This window comes from Microcaecilia unicolor, chromosome 4 (genome assembly GCF_901765095.1).
Source record: "Microcaecilia unicolor chromosome 4, aMicUni1.1, whole genome shotgun sequence".
Taxonomy (NCBI): domain Eukaryota; kingdom Metazoa; phylum Chordata; class Amphibia; order Gymnophiona; family Siphonopidae; genus Microcaecilia; species Microcaecilia unicolor.
The window spans coordinates 43,081,492-43,100,682 of NC_044034.1; the positions used below are offsets into that span (position 1 = coordinate 43,081,492).

General features: G+C 48.4%; 1 protein-coding gene across 1 annotated transcript in view; it reads left to right on the plus strand.

Annotated features, from left to right (window-relative positions):
* The window catches only part of FAT3 (FAT atypical cadherin 3), a 739,365-nt gene that overhangs the window by 694,034 nt on the left and 26,140 nt on the right, over positions 1 to 19,191 (plus strand). The window contains 2 exon segments of the mRNA XM_030200168.1: positions 7,258 to 7,261; positions 18,669 to 18,822. Coding sequence (XP_030056028.1) covers positions 7,258 to 7,261; positions 18,669 to 18,822 — 158 coding nt within the window.

Below are 19,191 nucleotides of genomic sequence, written 5' to 3' on the forward strand. Positions count from 1 at the left end.
AGCAAATCTATATTATAAAAGGCACCACTGAAGCCTCCAGCCGGAAGTGTGAAGCGCCAGAGATATCCGGTTTCCCCATGAGTGAAGGAAAACAGCACAGCAGGAAATCCCAGGAAACTGTGAAGGACTCAGAGGGGGGAGGGGAGAGAGATGCCCTCACTCTCTCTGTAACAAAAACACAGAACAGCAGGAAACAACACTGAAGGACTGGACTCGGAGGGGGGGGAGGGGGAGGGAGAGAGGGCAGAGGGCAGGGACACACACACTCCCACATGCACACTCTGAAGAAAACCTTGCTAGCCCCCGTTCATTTGCATCAGAAACGGGGTTTTTTTACTAGTCATTTAATATAAGGTATTATCGCATTGTAGATTTTATTAAGAGGTTTTCAATAAAAATATTTAGGCCAATATTCAAAACGATTTAAGCAGGCAGGAGCCTCTCCTGCCCGCTTAAATAGGTACCTGCCGCCTAACTGGGGATATTCAGCGACAGTTAACCAGACAGTGCCACTGAATATTCCCTGAGACCGCCCAATCCAAAAGTTGGCAGGTCAGGGGCAGCACTAGGAAGGAGCCCCAGGTTATGTGGGTTCCGTTAATATTCAGTGCCAGCCACCACATAGCTAAGCGGCTTCATTTAGGACAGCTCAATTTTTTTGTTGTCGTTGTTGAACCTAAGAAATTACAAGAGTTTGTGGAGTTGAAAGAACAGATGAAGAATCCTCTGCAGCAACTTCCTTTAGTTACCACTGTACCGGCTGCAATTAACCGATTACCTTCCTCCCTCAGAAAACGTGAATTGTAAGATTAACATTTTGAGTTTTTCTTATTTTCTTTGAGGTTGTTTTCCTGATCTTGGATCTCCCAGTTATGGACAATTATATAATATATATTGATGAGAGAAAATGTTTTCTTTTTCCTTTATATTAATTTCTGTTTTTCCTTACATTTATGTGATAAATGTGAGTTAAAAAAAAAAAATTTTAATTTCTTTTTTTTTTAACTTAAGCTTAGAGCTCCCTCAGCCCCCCCCCACCCCCCACCCGCCAATGTTCCCTTCTTTCCCTCCCTCCCCAGCCTACATCAATACCCCCTCCCGCACCTTAGTAAAAGGGCCGCTCAGGGACTGACCCTGTTTAATGTTTTATATTCCTCATAGAACCGTTTTCCTCTAGGCAAGAAATGAACCTGCAAATCATTTGAGATTCCAAGAAGACAGCTGCACTTTGTCAGTAATGTCAATTGTAAAAATATTAGAGCACTATTAAAACTGCACGGTTTTAGGACATTTCAGAAAATGACAGTGAAGAAAATAAGATATCCTGAGGGGAAAATAGAAGACAATCTGAGGCCTTGATTACTAAAGTGTGCTGCCGTTTTATTGGGTATTATTACTTGAGGTCCTATTTTATGCATAGAACCTAGATGCTAATAATGTATTAAGGTGCATTAACATACACCCATGTGGTAACACACTTCTTTAATCTACCCCTAGAAGCAAAACCAAACAAATTGTCAAGAGCATAGTGCCTTTCAAGAAACATAGAGGGGCATTATCGAACGGCGCCGGCAAAATTGATCGCCGGCGATCTATTTTGGCGCCGCCGCAACAGCTGGCCGGAACCGTATTATTGAAAAAGATGGCCGGCCAACTTTTGTTTCGATAATACGGTTGGGGCCGGCCAAATGCCACAGATCGCCGGGTTGAGATGGCCGACTTTGTTTTTCAGCGATAATGGAAACTGGAACCGGCCATCTCAACCCGGCCAAATCCAAGGCATTTGGCCGTGGGAGGGGCCAGCATTCGTAGTGCACTGGTACTTCTGGATGTTTAGATCTTGCTGATCAGTTATGTTATGACTTACTTGTTCTGGAGTGCTGTATTTGTGATACTATTTTGAGAAATGTTCAAGAAAGACTTCATACAAATTTTAAAAAATCCCTGCCGTTCATTTTCCCTTGATGGCCGTCCCTGACGTGCGCTTCCCTTAATAGCCGTCTTTCTCTTGATGGCCGCACTTCTCTTAATGGCCGTCTTTCTCCCTGAACAGGGAAATCAAAAGTTTTTGCACACTGCTTTTTTTGTAGTAACAGTGTGATTGGCTGAGAGAGACCTGAAGGGGTATAATCAAAAGGGAGGGACAGCCAAGTAAGTGGAGCTGTGGCCAAGTGGTTACATCATGGCCCTTGTAATGCAGAGGTGGTTGGTTCGAATCCCACTGTTACCACTAAAAAAACTGTGAGCAAAAACTGTTTTGATTTCCCTGTTTGGGGAGAAAGCCGGCCATTAAGAGAAGTGCACTTTCGGAGAGAAAGAGGGCCATCAAGAGAAAGACGGCTATTAAGGGAAGTGCACGTCAGGGACGGCCATCAAGGGAAAATGAACAGCAGGGACTTTTTTAATTTGTATGAAGTCTTTCTTGAACATTTCTCAAAACAGTATCACAAAATACAGCACTCCAGAACAAGTAAGTCATAACATAACTGATCAGCAAGATCCCTTTTTTTTTTTTTTTTTACGAGCTGGCCGACTGGCTTCCCCTCCTAAGTAGGAAATGTTTTAAAGGTTTTTTTGGGTGGGAGGGGGTTGGTGACCACTGGAGGAGTATGGGGAGGTCATCCCCGATTCCTTCCGGTGGTCATCTGGTCAGTTTGGGCATCTTTTTGAGACTTGGTCGTGAAAATAAATAGACCAAGTAAAACCGGCCAAATGCTCGTCATCACCGGTTTTCTTTTTCCATTATCAGCTGAAGCCGGCCATCTCGTAAGCACGCCCACATCCCGCCTTCACTACCCTGCCGACACGCCCCCTTGAAGTTTAGCCGCCTCCGCGACGGAATGCCGGCGAGTGTGTCCAAAAATCGGCTTTCGATTATACCAATTTGGCCAGTTTTAGGAGATGGCCGGCCATCTCCCGATTTGTGTCGGAAGATAGCCGGCTATCACTTTCGAAAATAAGCTGGATAGTAACATAGTAGATGACGGCAGATAAAGACCTGTATGGTCCATCCAGTCTGCCCAACTCATATGTGCTACTTTATATGTATACCTGACCTTGATTTATCCTTGCCATTTTCAGGGCATAGACCGTAGAAGTCTTCTTAGTACTTGCCCCGCCTCCCAACCACCGGTGCTGCCACCCAATCTCCGCTAAGCTTCTGAGGATCCATTCCTTCTAAACAGGATTCCTTATGTTTATCCCACGCATTTTTTAATTCCGTTACCGTTTCATCGCCGCCGCCACCTCCGCGGGAGGGCATTCCAAGTATCCACCGCTCTCTCAGTGAAAAAATACTTCCTGACATTTTTCTTGAGTCTACCCCCCTTCAACCTCATTTCATCTCCTCTAGTTCTACCCCCTTCCCATCTCCAGAAAAGATTTTGTTTGCGGATTAATACCTTTCTTAGGGGTCCTTTTACCAAGCTGCGGGAAAAGGGCCTTGTGGTAGCGGCTGGGGCTGTTTTTCCTGCACTCCATGGCCCTTTTTACCACAGCGGGTAAAAAGCCTCCAGACAACATGGCCATGTGGTAAGAGAACTCTTACTGCATGGCAGTGTGGTTACTGCCACCCATTGAGGTGGCAATAAATAAGGGCTCCATGGTAACCCAGCAGCTATGTCCGATTACTGCTGGGTTGCATCACGCAAGCCATTTCCAGGGGTTTTCTTCTCCCCCCCCCCCCCCCCCCCCCAGAAATGGTGCATGCCGGCGGCCGAGTTGGGCCCGGTGGAAGTTCCAGTTTAGCGTTCGGTAAGCCCGCATTGGGCTTACCAATGCTTTGTAAAAGACCCCCTTAAGTTATCCAAGTGATTAGATGTAGGGACTTTTGAGAAATTAGTTTTCCAAACATGTTTCAGTAAAGTAGGTCAAGTATTTACTGATAAGCTGAGTAAAGCAGAAACCATTGTGTCACTGGCTGTAACTGGAGCATAACTAAAATCTTTTATTTTGAATAAATCTGTTTGAAGGCCTATAATTTGTGCGGCCTAGATATCATAACCATCAAGAGCAGCCCTGTATTCAGGATTCATAATAAAGAATATAATGATATGTTCTTCAGTCTGTACTAAAGCACTGCTGAAATACGGAGACCAGGATATTTTAGGTTTATAATACAGCCACAACTGGAGCCATGTCTCACCTGGGATTCTTTGTTTGGAGGTTTTGTTTTTTTTAACTGCCCTCAGCATCTATTATAAATGAAGGACTTTCATAGTGATGAACTCTTCCTGCTCTGTGTACTTTGGTGATTACGTGAGCTGCTTCAGTAGAATAGTCATATCGTAGTCAGCCTCTCACTGTGCATTACAACTCTTTAATGCAAGCCACATTTCTTATATTTAAAAGCAGGCAGTTAAAACCGAGTGAAGCAGAATACTACACGGTGGCAGATATCAGTTAAAGCCATAAATTGCAGCCCGTTCTTCATGAGGCAAGATTGCTGGTTGCTGACTGTATTGACAGTATGGACTAAAACATAGTAATATAGTAACATAGTAGATGACGGCAGAAAAAGACCTGCACGGTCCATCCAGTCTGCCCAACAAGATAACTCATATTTGCTGCTTTTTGTGTATACCCTATTCTCCGAGGACAAGCAGGCTGCTTGTTCTCACGACTGGGTGACGTCCGCGGCAGCCCCCACCAACCGGAAATAAGCTTCGCGGGACGGTCGACACGCAGGGCACGCCACCGCGCATGCGCGGCCGTCTTCCCGCCCGGTGCGCGACCGCTCCCGCCAGTTACTTTTTTCCGCGACTGAGAGAGTTGTGTTTTCCCCTCTCTCTCGTTTCAGCCGCCGGATTTTTCGACCGCGTTTACGCGGATCGTCGCTTTTGGCCTGTTCGGCCTCTTCTTCTTCTTCTTTCTCTTTTATTAAAAAAAAAAAAAAAAAAAAAAGAAATTTGCGCGTGTGGAGCACGCGCTCCTTCTTTTCCCTCGCTTTCTAGCGGGGACGCCTCGTTGCGGCCTAGTGGCCGCTCGGTCGGTTTCAGTTTTCGTGGTGTGATTTTAGCCACCATTGCCGACTTTGACTTCGCCGACGCGATTTTTCCGTCGATGTCCTCGAAGGTCCCGAGTGGATTTAAAAAGTGTGGTCGCTGCGGCCGGCCGATCTCGCAGACCGACCCCCACGCTTGGTGCCTCCAGTGCCTCGGGCCGGAGCACAATCTCAAGTCGTGCGTTTTGTGTCTCGGTCTCCGGAAACGGACTCAGGTTGCGAGGCAAGTTCTGCGGGACCGTCTTTTTGGAACTTGCGCCGGCCCCTCGACGTCGACCTCGACGGCATCGGTATCGAAGACCGGTTCTTCGGTACCGGTATCGATGCCCGAGACATCGGCACCGATGGCAGCGACCCCAGGAGAACAGGTCCCGTCGGCCCGCCGGTCCGCCGGCGAGAGTGGGGTAGAGAGACCGCGTGGGCAGTCGGCCCCGGTCACTCCCTCAACTCGTGAGCCACGGGACCGAACCCTGTCGGACCCGGTACCCCGAGACCGAGGGGGATCGACCTCCTCCTCCTCCATGCCCTCCGGCACCGGTGACGTGCACCGGAAAAAAGACAAGAAGCGCCGTCACCGGGAGCCCTCGGTGCACCCTGAAGAGGAGTCGACGCCGAAGCGTCATCGCAGAGAGGAGAGATCTCCGTCGGTGGTGGAGGTACCGACGCGTCGGGGTTCCGGCACCTCGGTGCCGTCTCCTGGCCCCCAGCAGCTTCCGGCACCGACACCCTTACCGGCCCCACCGCCTTTCCCGGCAGCGGGCCTGGACGAGTGCCTCAGAGCCATCCTTCCGGGGATCCTGGAAGGGCTGATGCGCCAGGCTGTGCCGGCGCCGGGGGTGCTTGCGCCCTCGGCGCCGATGACTGTGGCGCCGGCGAGCTCTAGCCCGGCGCCGGGGCAGTCGACACCGCCGCCGCTTGCGGTGCCGGTCTCGACAGCCACGCAGGTGGAGTCCCCGTCGACGTCGATGGAGGGAGCTCCGTCCCCGCCGGCGCGGGAGTCCACCGCTCGACGACACCGAGACCTCGGTGCCTCGACGTCGAGCCGGGCCCGGTACCGGACGCAGCTACATGAGCTAATGTCCGATACCGAGGATGAGGACTCGTGGGGGGAAGAGGAGGACCCGAGATATTTCTCCTCAGAGGAGTCTACGGGCCTTCCCTCGGACCCCACGCCGTCACCGGAGAGGAAGCTCTCACCCTCCTGAGAGTCTCTCCTTTGCCTCCTTTGTGCGGGATATGTCTATAAGCATTCCCTTTCCCGTGGTCTCTGTGGAAGAGCCGAGGGCCGAGATGCTCGAGGTCCTCGACTATCCATCACCACCTAGAGAGTCCTCCACGGTACCGCTGCACAATGTCCTGAAGGAGACGCTGCTCCGGAACTGGGTGCGACCACTAACTAATCCCACCATTCCCAAGAAAGCAGAGTCCCAGTACAGGATCCACTCTGACCCAGAGCTCATGCGGCCCCAGTTGCCCCATGACTCAGCGGTCGTGGATTCTGCTCTCAAGAGGGCACGGAGTTCGAGGGATACCGCCTCGGCGCCCCCGGGGCGGGAGTCTCGCACTCTGGACTCATTTGGGAGGAAGGCCTACCAATCCTCCATGCTCGTGACCCGCATCCAATCTTACCTGCTCTATATGAGCATCCACATGCGGACCAATGTGCAACAGCTGGCGGACCTGGTCGATAAGCTCCCGCCGGAGCAGTCCAGGCCTTATCAGGAGGTGGTCAGGCAGCTGAAGGCGTGCAGAAAGTTCCTGTCCAGGGGGATTTTTGACACCTGTGACGTGGCATCTCGTGCTGCGGCCCAAGGTATAGTGATGCGCAGGCTCTCATGGCTGCGTGCCTCTGACCTGGACAACCGCACCCAGCAGAGACTGGCTGACGTCCCTTGCCGGGGGGATAACATTTTCGGTGAGAAGGTCGAGCAGATGGTGGACCAACTGCATCAGCGGGAAACCGCTCTCGACAAGCTCTCCCACCGGGCGCCTTCAGCACCCGCCCCCACGGGTGGGCGTTTTTCCCGGGCACGGCAGGTTGCACCCTATTCTTTTGCAAAGCGTAGGTACAACCAGCCGGCCCGAAGGCCTCGCCAGGCACAGGGACAGCCCCAGCGCGCTCGTTCTCGTCAACAGCGTGCGCCTAAGCAGCCCCCTGCGCCTCCACAGCAAAAGCCGGGGACGGGCTTTTGACTGGATCCACGGGAACATAGCCGCCCTACAAGTGTCCGTACCGGACGATCTGCCGGTCGGAGGGAGGTTAAAATTTTTTCACCAAAGGTGGCCTCTCATAACCTCCGACCAGTGGGTTCTCCAAATAGTGCGGTGCGGATACGCCCTGAATTTGGCCTCCCTGCCTCCAAATTGTCCTCCGGGAGCTCAGTCTTTCAGCTCCCTTCACAAGCAGGTACTTGCAGAGGAACTCTCCGCCCTTCTCAGCGCCAATGCGGTCGAGCCCGTACCACCCGGGCAGGAAGGGCAGGGATTCTATTCCAGGTACTTCCTTGTGGAAAAGAAAACAGGGGGGATGCGTCCCATCCTAGACCTGAGAGGCCTGAACAAATTCCTGGTCAAAGAAAAGTTCAGGATGCTTTCCTTGGGCACCCTTCTGCCAATGATTCAGAAAAACGATTGGCTATGTTCCCTGGATTTAAAGGACGCATACACTCACATCCCGATACTGCCAGCTCACAGACAGTATCTCAGATTCCGCCTGGGCGCACGGCACTTTCAGTATTGTGTGCTGCCCTTTGGGCTCGCCTCTGCCCCACGAGTGTTTACAAAGTGCCTCGTGGTGGTGGCGGCGTATCTACGCAAGCTGGGAGTGCACGTGTTCCCATATCTCGACGATTGGCTGGTCAAGAGCACCTCGGAGGCAGGAGCCCTCCGGTCCATGCAGTGCACTATTCAACTTCTGGAGCTGCTGGGGTTTGTGATCAATTACCCAAAGTCCCATCTCCAGCCTACTCAGTCTCTGGAATTCATAGGAGCGCTGCTGAATACCCAGACGGCTCAGGCCTACCTTCCCGAAGCGAGGGCTACCAATCTCTTGGCCCTGGCTTCGCAGACCAGAGCGTCTCAGCAGATCACAGCTCGGCAGATGTTGAGACTTCTGGGTCATATGGCCTCCACAGTTCATGTGACTCCCATGGCTCGTCTTCACATGAGATCTGCTCAATGGACCCTAGCTTCCCAGTGGTTTCAAGCCACCGGGAATCTAGAAGATGTCATCCGCCTCTCCACCAGTTGCCGCACTTCACTGCTCTGGTGGACCATCCGGACCAATTTGACCCTGGGACGTCCATTCCAAATTCCGCAGCCCACAAAAGTGCTGACGACGGATGCATCTCGCCTGGGGTGGGGAGCCCATGTCGATGGGCTCCACACTCAGGGTCTGTGGTCCCTCCAGGAAAAGGATCTGCAGATCAACCTCCTGGAGCTCCGAGCGATCTGGAACGCACTGAAGGCTTTCAGAGATCGGCTGTCCTGTCAAATTATCCAAATTCGGACAGACAATCAGGTTGCAATGTATTACGTCAACAAGCAGGGGGGCACCGGATCTCGCCCCCTGTGCCAGGAGGCCGTCGGGATGTGGCGTTGGGCGTGTCGGTTCGGCATGCTCCTCCAAGCCACGTACCTGGCAGGCGTAAACAACAGTCTGGCCGACAGACTGAGCAGAGTCATGCAACCGCACGAGTGGTCGCTCCATGCCAGAGTGGTACGCAAGATCTTCCGAGCGTGGGGCACCCCCTCGGTGGACCTTTTCGCCTCTCAGACCAACCACAAGCTGCCTCTGTTCTGTTCCAGACTTCAGGCACACGGCAGGCTAGCGTCGGATGCCTTTCTCCTCCATTGGGGGACCGGCCTCCTGTATGCTTATCCTCCCATACCTTTGGTGGGGAAGACCTTACTGAAGCTCAAGCAAGACCGCGGCACCATGATTCTGATCGCGCCCTTTTGGCCCCGTCAGATCTGGTTCCCTCTTCTTCTGGAGTTGTCCTCCGAAGAACCGTGGAGATTGGAGTGTTTTCCGACTCTCATTTCGCAGAACGACGGAGCGTTGCTGCACCCCAACCTTCAGTCTCTGGCTCTCACGGCCTGGATGTTGAGGGCGTAGACTTCACTGCGTTGGGTCTGTCTGAGGGTGTCTCCCGGGTCTTGCTTGCCTCTAGGAAGGATTCCACTAAAAAGAGTTACTTTTTCAAGTGGAGGAGGTTTGTCGTGTGGTGTGAGAGCATGGCCCTAGAACCTCGTTCTTGCCCTGCACAGAACCTGCTTGAATACCTTCTGCACTTATCAGAGTCTGGCCTCAAGACCAACTCAGTAAGGAATCACCTTAGTGCGATTAGTGCTTACCATTATCGTGTGGAAGGAAAAGCCATCTCTGGAGAGCCTTTAGTCGTTCGATTCATGAGAGGCTTGCTTTTGTCAAAGCCCCCTATCAAGCCTCCTGTTGTATCATGGGATCTCAACGTCGTCCTCACCCAGCTGATGAAACCTCCTTTTGAGCCACTGAATACCTGCCATCTGAAGTACTTGACCTGGAAGGTCATTTTCTTGGTGGCAGTTACTTCAGCTCGTAGGGTCAGTGAGCTTCAAGCCCTAGTAGCTCATGCTCCATATACCAAATTTCATCACAACAGAGTAGTGCTCCGCACCCACCCAAAGTTCCTGCCGAAGGTGGTGTCGGAGTTCCATCTTAACCAGTCAATTGTCTTGCCAACATTCTTCCCCAGGCCGCATACCCGCCCTGCTGAACGTCAGTTGCACACATTGGACTGCAAGAGAGCATTGGCCTTCTACTTGGAGCGGACACAGCCCAACAGACAGTCCGCCCAATTGTTTGTTTCTTTCGACCCTAACAGGCTAGGGGTCGCTGTCGGGAAACGCACCATCTCTAATTGGCTAGCAGATTGCATTTCCTTCACTTACGCCCAGGCTGGGCTGACTCTTGAGGGTCATGTCACGGCTCATAGTGTCAGAGCCATGGCAGCGTCAGTGGCCCACTTGAAGTCAGCCACTATTGAAGAGATCTGCAAGGCTGCGACGTGGTCATCTGTCCACACATTCACATCTCATTACTGCCTCCAGCAGGATACCCGACGCGACAGTCGGTTCGGGCAGTCGGTGCTGCAGAATCTGTTTGGGGTGTAAATCCAACTCCACCCTCCAGGACCCGAATTTATTCTGGTCAGGCTGCACTCTCAGTTAGTTGTTCTTCGTAGGTCAATTTCTGTTGTTCCCTCGCCGTTGCGAGGTTCAATTGACCTGGGTTCTTGTTTTGAGTGAGCCTGAGAGCTAGGGATACCCCAGTCGTGAGAACAAGCAGCCTGCTTGTCCTCGGAGAAAGGGTATGATACATACCTGTAGCAGTTGTTCTCCGAGGACAGCAGGCTGATTGTTCTCACCTTCCCTCCCTCCTCCCCTTTGGAGTTGTGTATTTCATATTTTTTGCTAGTCATTCAACTGGCGGGAGCGGTCGCGCACGGGCGGGAAGACGGCCGCGCATGCGCGGTGGGCGTGCCCTGCGTGTCGACCGTCCCGCGAAGCTTATTTCCGGTTGGTGGGGGCTGCCGCGGACGTCACCCAGTCGTGAGAACAATCAGCCTGCTGTCCTCGGAGAACAACTGCTACAGGTATGTATCATACCCTCTTTGATAAAGGAAGATTTAACTTCTTGATTTCAAAATAGGGCAAAAATATGGGTATTTTCTTTAGGTCTTTTGTTGTTGTTGTTATTATTTATACTTTTTTTTTAGTCTTCAACCATAGACAAAGAACAACTCATCAGAACAAGTACGTAGGACCCCTGTTTACCCCCACACTTCCTTCCCTCCCTCCTCCCCAAATCAATGACAATAACAATAATTACAGTCAGAATGTCATAGTAATGCTTGAATGTTTTCACTTATATACACTGTCAGCTAGCACATTTGCTTATTTCCGATCTGAGGAAGAAGGGCAACCTTCGAAAGCTAATCAAGAAATGTATTAAGTTATGTCCAATAAAAAAGGTATCATCTTATTTTCTTTTCCATGTTTTATTTTGTTTGATTTCTATAGATTCTACATGCACTAGCAACATTCCATGTAGAAGTCAGCCCTTGTAGATCACCAATGTGGCCGCGCAGGCTTCTGCTTCTGTGAGTCTGACGTCCTGCACGTACGTACGTGCAGGACGTCAGACTCACAGAAACAGAAGCCTGCGCAGCCTTCTACATGGAATGTTCCTAGTGGAATAGCAACAACATTCCATGTAGAATCTCCAATAGTAGCAACATTCCATGTAGAATCTCCAACATTCCATGTAGAATCTCCAATAGTAGCAACATTCCATGTAGAATGTCCAATAGTATCTATTTTACTGTCATAGTAATGCTTGAATGTTTTCACTTATATACACTGTCAGCTAGCACATTTGCTTATTTCCGATCTGACGAAGAAGGGCAACCTTCGAAAGCTAATCAAGAAATGTATTAAGTTATGTCCAATAAAAAAGGTATCATCTTATTTTCTTTTCCATGTTTTATTTTGTTTGATTTCTATTGATAACCTTAAGAGTGGACTAACACGGCTACCACACTCCTCTACTAAAGAAAAAGAAGAATCAACTGGGGTATAGCTAAACAGTGGGTTAACCTCATCTAAATACTGCACCTCTTGTCATTAATCCTTCACTTAGCAGTGTGGCTCTTCCACTTCTTAACTGCATGACACCCACCATAGAGCCTCCCCTCTCCTTCATCCCTTCCCACCTACTCTCTAACCACCCTCCCCCTCCCCTCCGCTTAGCCCACCTACCCCTTGTTGCCGTTTCCAGTTCTCATACGATCCCCATATTTTCTCGTACCTGGTTACTCCCTGCTTGTCACCAAGCTGCTATTTTTTCCATCCATGCAATTTCTTCACATTTTTCATAACACCTCACATCTTGTGATGGCGGATTTTCCCACTTCAAAAACTCTGCAAGAGTAAATAAAATCATATGGTATTGTATCCCCACTTATCTCTTGAGTTTTTTTGTATACACCTGTTCCCGAAAACCTGAGGCTTAGAGCAGGCCCACTACATATGATAATGTTTTCCCCAAGCCCCGCATCCTCTCCAGCACTCCCCACTGATGGTACCACTCTTCTGTCTGCATAGGCATTATGTACACCCTATAAAGAGCTATTTCTTTTTTTATATATATATTTATTGAATTTAACAAAATATTACAAGTATCTACTTGATAAGAAAAGCAACTCGATAATAATGCAAAAAGGAAAGGAAATTATTAGTGCCTTGGCAGATCACAATAAAGAGAGGAGAGCCAAAGGAAAAAAAATCCCTGAAACAAGGGTAGACATGAAAAACCTGAAAAAAAGGAATCACATATGAGAGAACCTATCTATTTCCTATAGCTGAGTCAAGGTCTGTATCTGTTTCGTGTGGAAAAAAAACAAACCTGTCCCTTTCCTCCCCTGAGAGCTTGATCCCCAAATCTGACTCCCAGTCCCTCGTAAAAGCTGTTTTGTCTCCATCTGGCTTGATTTAGATATTGTTCCCTTTCACAGCAGACTTTGATCATATATTCTTCTATTTTATTGGTTTTTTTTCCTTAAATCACTCTTAACATTTTCCACCATCAATTAACTTCTCACCTGTAAATCCAGATTTAGTAGCCTATAGGTGTTCTTCAACTCTGTAAACTCACTCATCTCCCCCTGAGGCATCAGAAATTGCCCTAACCTGTTCAACCCATCCTCCCCCCTCCCACCCAATAAAGCTTCCATACATGTGACCTGGAATAAACTCTTTATTAAAGCTAATGGGCATCAGGCCCAAATATTGTTTGCCCTCCAACATTTTCCCCTACACCACTTCCCAAAGTAACAAAATCAGTTGTACGATAGGATTCTGCAAACCTCCTTCCACCAACAGCTATTTAAATTTGTTTGTTCAGATTTGATAAAATCACCCTTATTACAAAAGCAAATCAGAGCAATGAACAATCAAAAATATCAAAATCAGGAAAGGAACTCCATAAACTATAGGACACACGCAATCAAAGGCAGAAAGGGAGATCAAAAAGGATAGTGGTGGGAGAACCAAGATGGCCACTGTGGTGTGAGACGCGTGAGGATCTGTTCTGCCACTTTCTTATCTTTTCCTGGAAACTATGCCAAGCGTCGTGGGAAACCATTGGCTCAACCCGCTCATCGGATGGCTTTCTCTCAGTTGTGGCAGGCTGAAATCACAGCATATGCTAGTGCTTTTTTGGGCGTCATTGTATAAGGCATCGTGATTTGCCACTAGTTACTTGGCCCCCTGAGCAAGCTAATCGAAGAGTGAAACGGTGAGCCCCATTGGGCTAAATTGTAAAAACTAAGTAACATTATTTGTTTAAGCAACTTCCAAGCATCACAATTTTGACTATAGGGTAATATTTAACCCCACGTAGAGCCTTTATTTACACACAAGTGGAGTTTTTTGACCGGTGATGATAACGGAGTCAACATAACGCTGGCGTTGAGTGCATTTACAACACTGCTGCCACGCGGTGACTACTGAGGTTGTTTCTCCACTTTAAATAGAAAAAAAGCTAAGCCACCAACTTGATACCACATACTTTGAAGAGACTGGGTCAGTTAAGCTCATTTCAGCTCATTAATAGTATTATAAACCATTCTTGGTTCGCTGAAATTTTGTCTAGAATTATCTGTATCTACAGCCATTTTTTAAAAAAGCCCTTTTTTGCAGGCGCGGTAAAAACTGGCCCAGCGTGCAACCAAAACACGTGCCTACATTACCGTAGGCCACCTTTTACCGCAACTTAGAAAAAGGACCCCTGAGTTCTCCTATTTTTAACAGAGGCTCAGTCATTGTGAAAATATTGATAAATTGAACTTTTTTTTTCTTTAACTATTGGGCCACGATTTAAAAGGGTTTATACATTTAGCATTGGCTGCTAAATGTAAAATCCTCCTATCTTTGTGTGTTTAGCAGCACTGCATAGATAACGCTGCTTAAAATTCTTCTGGATAGTGCTGGGGCAGAGAGTGGGCGTTACACCTGAGTCTGTGGAGAGCTGGCAATATTTCTTCTTAGCTATATAGATAAGTTCAGAGCCATTCTCCTAAATTTATCCATATAATTGTATGAATAGTGGCTGAATATTTCCAGCTATCTGTATATTGACTGCATGCAGTGCTTTATTTGTATAATTAGTTCTGCCGTTTCTGCAGATAACTGAATATTTACAATGTACTTAAATGCTGTAGCTGAATAAATATAAACCCCACAATACTGAAAAACACTTAACTGGCCAGGAACAACACCTAACCGGTTAAATGGTACTTAGCCAGCTGTCTCCCACTGACTATTGCCAATTAGCGCTTAGCACATAGCCAGTTGTATTGTGCGAGGTGCAGTGCTTTTTTTGTAGAAAAAAAGGTGCCGGTACTCATTATGGGCGGGGTCACCACATATGGCTCCACCCCTATGATAGCCACACCCACATTAATCACACCCCCTATACCAGCCATGGTGCATATAAACAGACATCATTGAAAATATTATAGTACTATAGGAGAAAAAAATAACGTGATTTTTTTCATTATAAATAATCTCTGTAAGCTCTTACAGCTCCAGTATACCCAGTGCAAAATAAGACAGCCAATGTAAATTCTCAAATTGGACATAATTACAAACACTAAAATGAAAATAAAATGATTTTTTTCTACCTTTGTTGTCTGGTGACTGTTTTTCTTTCCATATTGGTCCCAGTCTGTGATTCTGCTTTCTTTTCTTTTCGCTTAACTCTTCTGTGCCATTTGTCATTTTTGTCTCCTTTTTCTTTGCTTTCTTCAATATTTTTCAGGCTCTCTCTCTGTCCAGATTTAATTCATTCTTACTATCCATTCTTTAATGTCCTTCATCTACCTGTGGCTTTTCATCTTTTCCTCACCCTTGTTCTCCCCATGCCCCTTCCTCTTATTCTCCAGTCTTTCTCTATTCCCCTTTTCCATCCAGCAGCTCTGCTTTCTCTCCCCATCCTTCCAGTGTCTCCCCTATTTCTTTCTGCATTCTTCCATCCAGCATCTCCCTCTCTCTCTCCCCATCCTTCCATCTGTTTTCCCCCTCTCTCTCCCCATCCTTCCATCTGTTTTCCCTCTCTCTTTCCCCAATCCTTCTATCTGTTTTTCCCTCTCTCCCCAATCCTTCCATCTGTTTTTCCCTCTCTCTCCCCATCCTTCCATCTGTTTTTCCCTCTCTCTCCCCAATCCTTCCCTGTTGTTTTCCCTCTCTCTCCCCAATCCTTCCCGCTGTTGTTTTCCCTCTTTCTCCAATCCTTCCCTCTGTTGGTTTCCCTCTTTCTCTCTCTCCCCAATCCTTCCCTCTGTTGTTTTCCCTCTCTCTCCCCAATCCTTCCCTCTGTTGTTTTCCCTCTTTCTCCAATCCTTCCCTCTGTTGGTTTCCCTCTCTCCCCAATCCTTCCCTCTGTTGGTTTCCCTCTTTCTCTCTCTCCCCCAATCCTTCCCTCTGTTGTTTTCCCTCTCTCTCCCAAATCCTTCCCTCTGTTGGTTTCCCTCTTTCTCTCTCTCCCCAATCCTTCCCTCTGTTGTTTTCCCTCTTTCTCTCTCTCCCCCAATCCTTCCCTCTGTTGTTTTCCCTCTCTCTCCCCAATCCTTCCCTCTGTTGTTTTCCCTCTTTCTCTCTCTCCCCAATCCTTCCCTCTGTTGGTTTCCCTCTTTCTCTCTCTCCCCCCAATCCTTCCCTCTGTTGTTTTCCCTCTTTCTCTCTCTCCCCAATCCTTCCCTCTGTTGTTTTCCCTCTCTCTCCCAAATCCTTCCCTCTGTTGGTTTCCCTCTTTCTCTCTCTCCCCAATCCTTCCCTCTGTTGGATTCCCTCTCCCTGCCAAGTTTGACGCGAACGGCGCGAAGACGCGACGCACGCGGCACCAGCCCCTATTTCCGGCCGCTGCTGCTTCTCCTGTTGTTGAGCAGCAGCGGCCGCTACACAAAGAAAAAGAAGATTGAAAAAAAATTGAAACCTGGCTGAAACGCGGCACCCCGGCACTGTAGACAGCCATTAGGCATTGGCTGTTGCCCCGCAACCGCTCCTCCTCTTGCCTCTACGTCACTGCCCCTGGAGGAAGACCCCGGAGGAGCGCAGTGACGTAGAGGCAAGAGGAGGAGCGGCTGCGGGGCAACAGCCAATGGCTAATGGCTGTCTACAGTGCCGGGGTGCCGCGTTTCAGCCAGGTTTCAATTTTTAAAAAAATCTTTTTCTTTGTGTAGCGGCCGCTGCTGCTCAACAGGAGAAGCAGCAGCGGCCGGAAATGGGGGCCGGTACTGCGTGCGGGACATGGACTCACGGGGCGGGGGGAGCAAAAAAAAAAAGGTGCCGGTACGCCGTACCGTTGCGTACCGGCACAAAAAAAGCACTGGCGAGGTGCATGTACATTATGGTGTGTACATTTATCTCTCTATGGAAAGTGATTCTCTGCAGCAATGTGTGGATAGGATGTCAGCTGAAAGGAGGGGATGAGTACAGTGGTGGAAATAAGTATTTGATCCCTTGCTGATTTTGTAAGTTTGCCCACTGACAAAGACATGAGCAGCCCATAATTGAAGGGTAGGTTATTGGTAACAGTGAGAGATAGCACATCACAAATTAAATCCGGAAAATCACATTGTGGAAAGTATATGAATTTATTTGCATTCTGCAGAGGGAAATAAGTATTTAATCCCTCTGGCAAACAAGACCTAATACTTGGTGGCAAAACCCTTGTTGGCAAGCACAGCGGTCAGACGTCTTCTGTAGTTGATGATGAGGTTTGCACACATGTCAGGAGGAATTTTGGTCCACTCCTCTTTGCAGATCATCTCTAAATCATTAAGAGTTCTGGGCTGTCGCTTGGCAACTCGCAGCTTCAGCTCCCTCCATAAGTTTTCAATGGGATTAAGGTCTGGTGACTGGCTAGGCCACTCCATGACCCTAATGTGCTTCTTCCTGAGCCACTCCTTTGTTGCCTTGGCTGTATGTTTTGGGTCATTGTCGTGCTGGAAGACCCAGCCACGACCCATTTTTAAGGCCCTGGCGGAGGGAAGGAGGTTGTCACTCAGAATTGTACGGTACATGGCCCCATCCATTCTCCCATTGATGCGGTGAAGTAGTCCTGTGCCCTTAGCAGAGAAACACCCCCAAAACATAACATTTCCACCTCCATGCTTGACAGTGGGGACGGTGTTCTTTGGGTCATAGGCAGCATTTCTCTTCCTCCAAACACGGCGAGTTGAGTTCATGCCAAAGAGCTCAATTTTTGTCTCATCTGACCACAGCACCTTCTCCCAATCACTCTCGGCATCATCCAGGTGTTCACTGGCAAACTTCAGACGGGCCATCACATGTGCCTTCCGGAGCAGGGGGACCTTGCGGGCACTGCAGGATTGCAATCCGTTATGTCGTAATGTGTTACCAATGGTTTTCGTGGTGACAGTGGTCCCAGCTGCCTTGAGATCATTGACAAGTTCCCCCCTTGTAGTTGTAGGCTGATTTCTAACCTTCCTCATGATCAAGGATACCCCACGAGGTGAGATTTTGCGTGGAGCCCCAGATCTTTGTCGATTGACAGTCATTTTGTACTTCTTCCATTTTCTTACTATGGCACCAACAGTTGTCTCCTTCTCGCCCAGCGTCTTACTGATGGTTTTGTAGCCCATTCCAGCCTTGTGCAGGTGTATGATCTTGTCCCTGACATCCTTAGACAGCTCCTTGCTCTTGGCCATTTTGTAGAGGTTAGAGTCTGACTGATTCACTGAGTCTGTGGACAGGTGTCTTTCATACAGGTGACCATTGCCAACAGCTGTCTGTCATGCAGGTAACGAGTTGATTTGGAGCATCTACCTGGTCTGTAGGGGCCAGATCTCTTACTGGTTGGTGGGGGATCAAATACTTATTTCCCTCTGCAGAATGCAAATAAATTCATATACTTTCCACAATGTGATTTTCTGGATTTAATTTGTGATGTGCTATCTCTCACTGTTACCAATAACCTACCCTTCAATTATGGGCTGCTCATGTCTTTGTCAGTGGGCAAACTTACAAAATCAGCAAGGGATCAAATACTTATTTCCACCACTGTATATGTCAAAGAGTGTGGGAGGTGTGTGTGTGTGTGTGTAAGGGTGTGCAAGCTGGCTAAGTACCGGATATCCGCCAATTTTCAGTGCCTCGCCAGCTGAGGTTTGTGGCCAGATTAGCAGGCCTATCTTTGGCTGCCTCCAACTTAACCGGCCAGCGCTGAATATCAGCTTGTCCGGTTAAGTTGGAACCAGCCAAAAATACAACGGATATTCAATGCTGGTCACCGGAAACAACCCAGCATTGAATATCAGGGTTCAGCACTGACTGCGGCAGGCAGTTCGGCTACCTCCTGCGGTCTGAGATATCAGCCCCAAAATATTTAAATGCTGACCACAGTGTTTTAATATTGACCTGTGTATTTCTAAGTTAATTATGAAAGTTTGAAAGCTGATAAATGGAACTCTGTGCACATCAATATTGTAGCTAACAGGCCTTTACACTAAACATTTGGGAAAATCCTTCAGTATATCTGCCAGCAAATCATTTATAGTTTGGTTTAAGGGTTTTTGTTTTTCTATTTCTTCTGCCTATGCAGGTTATCAGTGCAGCTGCCCCTCTCAGTTCATTGGCAGAAATTGTGAATCTGAGATTACAGCCTGTTTTCCAAATCCTTGTCGCAACGGAGGATCCTGTGATCCCATAGGGAATGCTTTCATCTGCAGCTGCAGGATTGGACTCAGAGGAGTGACGTAAGGAAACATATACTACTGTGAAGGCTGATAGCCATTCGATAACCAATTAAGTTTTTAGAATATCCACAGTGAGTATGTATGAATTGAATCCAAATATACTGGGTCTCCAGTTTTGAAAATATCTCATAAAAATACTGACAACCTGACCGACTGCGGGGTTAGAGGACAGGTTTGGGAACCAACTGGGCCAAAGTGCATTATTAGAGACCTAATCGGAATAAGCCACATTATCAAGGAGTGGCTAAGGACTGCATAAAGGCTGGAAGAAACCAAAAGTCATTTCTTTTGTGAGGAGGGTGTCCTGGGGGGCAGGGCCACCGAGAGGGGGGCCCTGTGCAGGGGTCTCTCCCTCTCCTGCTCACAGGC